Genomic DNA, 6,994 nt, shown 5'->3' on the forward strand with positions numbered 1-6,994 from the left:
AATAGTGAGCGAATATGGAGATAGGATTCATAAAACATATATCCAATATAAAAACATGCAGAAGAAGAAGAAAAAAAGGTAAAGAGCAGGTGTAATATAACAAAAACAAAGAGCAAGGTGGTAGATTTCCACATAAACATATCAATAATTACATTAAATATAAATGGTCTAAATATAATGATTAAAAGACAGAGACTATCAGATTGAATAAACAGGCAAAACCCAACTATACGCAGTCTTCAAACAATACATGAAGGAAAAGCTGACAAAACTTATATGAAAAACTGACCAATGCAAAACTTAGTTGGAGATCTCAACATTCCTCTGGGTAACTGACAGAAGGAAAAAATAAAAAATCAGCAGGAATATGAACTAGCCAAACAACACCGTAAACATTTGAAGAATCCTTGTGACCTTGGGCTCGGCAAATACTTCTTCCATGTGACACAACATTACTAAGAGAAAAATTAATACATCAAGCTTCATTAAAATTAAAACACCTTTGCTCTTCCAAAGACACAGACTGGGAGAAAATCTCTGGTAAACATATATCTGATAAAGGACTCACATCCATAATATATAAAGTAACCTCAAAGATCAATAATGGGAAAATAACAACCAATTAAAAAAACAGGCAGAGATGTGAAAAAGACATTTTACCGAAGAAGACAGAGATGGCAAATAAGCACAAAAAAGAATGTTCAACATCATTAGTTATACAGGTGAAAACTAAAACCTCACAGAAATACCAGTGCCCACCTATCAAAACTGTTAAAATTAAAGAAAAAAAATAGTCACCAGTAAGCAGTGCTGGAGATAAAAATCAACTGGAACTCTTATACCTTGCTGGTGGGAACGCAAAATGTTACTATGCACGGAAAGAGTTTGCAGTCTGATAAAGTTAAGCATACAGTTACCATACCACCTAGCAATCCCAGCTCTAGGCATTTACCCAAAGGAATTAAAAAACTGTGTCCACATGAAAACGGGTTTGTGAATATTTACAGTGACATGTCTCCTTATTACCAAAAGCCAGAAGTAATCCAAATGTCCCTCATCTAGGAAACGAATGAACAAGTGTGACACAGTCATTTGATGGAGTATCGTGCATCATAAAAAGGAACAATCCGCTGTATTGCATATAGGTGAATATTTATTAAATGCACTGTACTAAGCGAAAGGGAGCAGATTCAAAAGCTGCATGCCACAGGATCCCATTTTTATGGAATTATGAAAAAGGTAAAATGACAAGGACAGAAAAGTGATCAGTGGCTGCCAGAGGCTGTGGGGAGGCTACCTACAGGCACAGAAGAATTCTGGGGAGTGATGGAAATGTTCTCTACCTTAACTGTGGTGGTGTTTGCATGACTACATGCATTTGTCAAAACGCACAACTGTACTCAAAAGGGTGAATTTTACTGTATGCAAATTATATCTTAATAAATCTGACTTTAAAAACAAAGTAGATTGCTGTAAAAAAAATTCTATCAGACTCCCCATCTATTCCATTAATTCAGTAATACTCCCTTTCACTCCAATTAATATACCAAAGACTCATTTTTATTAACCTTGCATCTCATGACTATGGATGTATGAAATATCTAATACATGCAGAGGCTTTGTTTTAACCTCTGCTCATGGAGGTGCTAACTACTAATATAATTGAGACTTCTGAGTTCTCTGCCTGACACTAGCCACTCTTGTCATTAAGCTAACAGTGAACAGTCAGATGAAGGAAGAAGAGCCAGAGGCCCAAGTGGCTGGAGGGGGGGCAGCAAGGAGGGAAAGGCAGGTGAATAAACACCCCCCAAGGAGGGACTCCCACATTCAGTTTCAGCGCTGTGTAGTCATAGGAAAAAATGCACCAAGGTTGACAGAGCACCCACACTCTTAAGGGAAGTTGGAAATCCTGCTTTATATGTGAATTTCCCCATTTGGGGGAGCCTATTCACTTAAAAAAAAAAAGTATGGACAAAACAGTGCTTGTCTGTGACTGCAGGTTATGAAGTTTGCAAGCTCAAGTCAAGAGCTGTGGGTATAGAGGAAATAATTAAGACAAGCCCAGAGTCTGGTGGTTGAACAGAATGGCCTCCAAGAAGCTGAAACCACTTCTAAGAAGCTTCAGTGCCGCAGAGAGTCTTAACTTGAGGGACAGGAAGGGACGTGAGGCGCACGGTGTCTACCAAGTGTGTGTGTGTGTGTGATCTAAGTGTAGGAAGCAACACATTCTTTGGTGTCAGCGTGCACCCTGCATCACCTCTCCACCCGGACTACCTTCTCCTACTCATGAAACCTGCCATCGTCCCCAAATCCTTTATCAAAAACTCAACATCCCCAAAGATTTGCTTGTTTGTTCTTAATTCGCTTGGTGGCCAATGCTGATCTCAGGTAAAGTGAGGCTGTTTGGGGTCTTAACCTCCTTTATGTGCTTATATGGTTCGTGCAGAATGACCAATGTGCTCAATGACAGGTGTGACCACATCCAGCTTAGGGGTGTTACACAATAGATGGATATGACCCTATGCCTCTAGGTAGCTAGCTCTTCAAAGATCTCCGTAATTCTGAATCTTGAAGCATATCTGGCGCCAATGACTTCAGAATAGGTTGTGGTCCCGTGTGACCTTCCCAGGGGTCCCATATGTGACCAACAACCTTTAGTACACGCTGACAGCATCGCAGCCCACCCAGGCCCTTGCACTGCTCCATATGGGGTCAATACCTCAACCTCTAACTGAAGGGCACTTCACCTCACCTCCGCAAGTCTTAAATCTTAGGTCTTAAATCTTACATCTTTCAATGCCCTGGCTATTTATAGAACCTCCCAGGAACCATGACTCCACTCCAAGCCCTGAAGAATTGCAAAACCTTAAATCCAACAGTTGAGAATAAACATACAATTGATACTAAAAATTGATTAGTGGTTTTGAGGATTCTAGAAATCAGCACTTAAATCCTTGGGCAGGAAGAGTCAGAGATGGCTTTTTTTTTTTTTTTTTAAAGAGCACAAATTTAAATGAGGGTCAGGAAACTTTCCTCTCTATAAGAAATCTCACAGCGCACACATTTTCTTGGAGGAATCAGAGGAGAAATGCAGTGCTGGTTTTGGTCATGGGAAACAATGAAAAATATTTGGCAGAGGATGAGTTGGGGACCACAGGCCCCCAAACCACGTGCTGAAAATTGTCAGGCCAAAGCAAGGAGAGGAAACTCAAGGTTGCACTAAGCCAGGGAGGGGTGGCTTTGGGGTAGGGGTGGGACATCTCCATCCCTACAATCTTCATCACCCCCAACCTCTGCTGTGTAAATAGCATCTTTAAAACAAAATTCCCAGTTCCACTTTCCAACCAAATTGCTGCCCCTAGCCTCTTCTACCTGGACATTTGTAATGGCTACTCTTCTAAATTACAGCTAAAATCCTCTAGGTAGAAAAAAAGAGAGAGACAGAGAGAGAGTAATTTAATTAAGAGAAGCCCATAACTTACTCTAAAAGGGACATTCAACATTCAGAGTTCTCACCTGATTAAATCCTCCCCAGGTGGGGAGAAAACTTGATCAGGGACTCTCACCCCTTGCTCGCTTTAAAATGACACCACCTTCCTCTACAAAGCTCTTTCCATCCAAAAGTCGCTGGGAAGTATTTGGGGGAAGGGATATATATATATATATATATATATATATATATATATATATATATTTTTTTTTTTAATGGCCACTTCACATTTTGGGAAACTGAGTCTTACAAATGATAGAACGCAGAGCTAACAGTAGAATTAAAGCATCAGATGCTGCATGTTTGTTCTTTCAGTTCAGCTCTAAACCAAAGTGTCTCCATCTCTTCAAGAGAGCGCGCGCGCTCTCTCTCGCTCTCTCTCTCTCTCTCTCTCTCTCTCCCCCTCTCGGGTCTACCTGGAGCTCTCCGGAGAAAGAACACTATTTCAAACAGCGATTTTTGTCCAGCTGGTGTGCCTGAGAACCTGCAGCCTCAAGGAAAGCCGATTTCTCCTGGATTTCGGGCGCTGCGTAAGGACTTTTAAAAAGCGAATGCCACTTTTTAACCTCAAATGGCAACTTGTCTCTCCCTACGCATTTGCAGCCCAGCCGCAGAGCTTCGGGCGGGAGAGATCTCGCCGGGATTCTCCGCTGGCTGGACTTGGCTGGGCCCGAGCCGCGGCGCCGCGCAAAGGCGCAGGGACGCCTGTGTCCCCGCCGTCTCACCCAGGGACCTGGGACCCCCGCCCCGCGCGGCAGCAAAGCGTGTCTCTGCTTTTCCGCGCCCGGCCGGGCCGCCGGCACTCCGCACCGCCGTGTGCGCGCCGCCGGCCCCGCCTGCCCGCGGCCCCGGCGCCCGAGCCCCACCGAGCCCCGCCGGGAAGGGCGCTTCCGGGCCCGCGGCCCCGGCGCACACACCCACGACCGCCACAGCAGTAGCGGCGGCGACCCTCCGTGAGCCCTCTGCGCGCCGGCGGTCGCTCCTGCAGCTCCGCCAGCCCAGGCAGGGTCGTGGTCGTCCCCACTGCCGAGATGGGGAGACTGGGGCGCGCGGCCTCCCGGGACCGCACGGCCGGGAAGCCCAGGGCCCGGGCCGCCACCGCGCGCACCACCTTTCCGCACGGCCCCGGCACCCCGGACCCCAGCCGGGCTCCGGCGGGGCCCCCGCAAGCTGCGCTGAGAGCGCATGTTCCGCCGGGGGCCACGGTGGCTTCTCGGGACCCCACGGCGGGGGCGCACACCCGGTCTGCCCTCCTGGATCTCCGGTCCCAGTCTGACCGACCCGGGGACTGGGGGCGCAGAGCTGGGAGGAAAGGGGGCAAAGAAGCCGGCTCCCCCAATCCACACTGTGACTGCTGGGTTGGGTCCGCACGGAACTCGGGCGCGGGGTACAGTGTCCCCCCAGCCACGCCCCGCCCAGTCCGGGAAAGCACCCCGAAGCCGGAGGTATCCCACCAGCCGAATGTGCCGAGATCCCACGTACGCGGCGCCCAGCTGGGTCCTCCCGGCTGGGAAAGGCCTCTCCGCGCCCGGCACAGGCGCTCCCGGCGGGACCAGCGCCCTCGCCCAGGTTCCCGCGACACCCCCGCCTTCCGGCTCCCCCCGCCCCGGCTCATCCCGACCGGGGAACTTCCCGAGCGCCGGCGAGACAGACGCCCGCCCTGCCTTACCTTTGCCCAGCAGCGCGCCCAGCACCAGGCTCAGCGCCCCGCACAGCGGCGCCACCGGCCCGGGGGCCGCGCCCTCGGAGCGCATCCTGCGTCCCGGCAGCTCAGGCCGCCCTCCGCCCGCCCGGGGCGCAGCGCCGGCCCGCGGTTCCCGCCGGCTGTCCCATGCCCCGGGGCTACCCCCGGCTGCGAGTCGGCCGGCCCGGCTGCGGACCCGGTGGTCTCGCCTGCCCCCGCCGTGGCGCCGCGGCGGCTCCGGATCCCGCGGCAGCGCGCGCTCTGGCCAGGACAACTTTTCTCCAGCCGCCGGCGCCGCAGCCGCCGCCCGGCCCGCCCACCCCCGGGCTCGCCCCGCCCACCCGCCCACCCCGGCCCGCCTCCGGGCCCGCCCCGGCCCCGCCCCCGGGCCCGCCCCGCCCACCCCCGGGCCCGCCCACCCCGGCCCGCCTCCGGGCCCGCCCCGGCCCCGCCCCCGGCCCCGCCCCGGGCCGGAGCGGAGCTCGGAGAGCCGGGAGGCGCGCGGGTGCGGGATCCGTGGGGGCCGGAGAGGTTGGGGAGCGGGGAGAGCTGGGTTCGCGCCGCTCGCGGGGTCCGCTCCGCCCGTTTGCGGCCCCCGCCCCCTGCGGCTCGCGTCCGGAGGACTTCTGCGCAGGGCCCCGCGACTCAAGATGGAGCTGGACCCTTTCCCTCGCCACCCTCCCGCGGCCGCGGCGGGGCGAGTGGTAGTCACTCCCCGCACCTCAATTTCGGGTCGTCCCCTGATTTTTTTGTCTTGAGAGCTGGGGACATCTGGAATTCAGAGTCCCATGCATCTGCTGCGAAAAGCTCTGGATAGATCATTCAGTGGGGAAAGCAACGTGCAGAACAGCCTAAGGAGGGACACGGGTGGATAGAGAGGCGTGTGCACGTCTGTGTATGTGTGTGTGTGTGTGAAGCAAAAGATCATAGCGGTATCTCTGGGAGGGGGACTGGAACGCCGCGGTGGAGAAAAGGTTCATTTTTCACCGCATATCCTTTTATATTGTTGGGTCTCGCCCCCACCCCCTATGTGTTTTTACTAACTCTTAAGGAAGTGAATACCCCCCTCCCCCAGCCAGACCTGCTTCTGCAATAACTAGTAACCTGCAGTTCAGACCAGAAAAATATGCACGCGCCACCCCATGCCACCCCACTTCCTGATGCTCCCAGTTCTTGCTCCCAGAGCTGCCCTCCTTCCCCGCGGGGACCCCAGCTGCTTGCCTGCGCGGTTACTGACGCTCCGGCCTCATGGGCCACGCGGGGGTCTGAACAATCTGAAGGCGGGACCCCAAATGCCTCTCCTGTCTGTGCGTGAGAGGCGGTGCATGAGGAGCCCAGAAGCTTCTCCGGGAGGCCCAGCTCTCCCCAGCCGCGCCTGAGGTTGGTGCAGGGTGCAGCCACCCAGCTCTCACCCGACCGGCTTAGTCCAGCCTCGGGAAAGGAAGCCTAACTGCACCCTGTGCCACCCTCCTACCTGGCCACTAGAGCCTGGAATGAATTTCAAATAAAAGAAAAAATGATATTTGATTGAATGAAAGGAAGAAGCGAAATCATCAGAGCAACCTCAAACCCATTTCCCGTGGCCCCGCCCTCCCCCATCACAGAAGAGCAGGTGCCCAGCTGGAGGAGACCCTGGAAGTGTGGGGGCACGGGCTTGACTCTCACTCCCAGCTTGGGGCCCTTCCTTCTCCCGGCTGGTGGCCTGGCCGTGATTCTGGACAGACTAGGAGGAAGAGTGCTCACCTCTTTCTCAGCCGAGTCCACTTGCCTGATGTGGGGAGAAGGCAAAGCCTTGGGGAAACCCAGCCAGGCCACTTCTA

At 53.2% G+C, this 6,994-nt stretch overlaps 1 protein-coding gene across 1 annotated transcript in view; it reads right to left on the reverse strand.

The window, feature by feature from the left end:
• TMEM132C (transmembrane protein 132C) overlaps nt 1-5,479 on the reverse strand; it is a 307,389-nt gene extending 301,910 nt beyond the window's left edge. Inside the window, exon 1 of the mRNA XM_045887847.3 lies at nt 5,160-5,479. Within this exon, the coding sequence (XP_045743803.1) occupies nt 5,160-5,244 (85 nt within the window). The 5' untranslated portion in view covers nt 5,245-5,479. The remainder of the gene's footprint in view (nt 1-5,159) is intronic.
• Nucleotides 5,480-6,994: the final 1,515 nt, after the last annotated feature.

This window comes from Mirounga angustirostris, unplaced genomic scaffold (assembly GCF_029215605.1).
Source record: "Mirounga angustirostris isolate CCGP_5_RB_7025 unplaced genomic scaffold, mMirAng1.0.hap1 SCAF_14, whole genome shotgun sequence".
NCBI classification, from domain to species: domain Eukaryota; kingdom Metazoa; phylum Chordata; class Mammalia; order Carnivora; family Phocidae; genus Mirounga; species Mirounga angustirostris.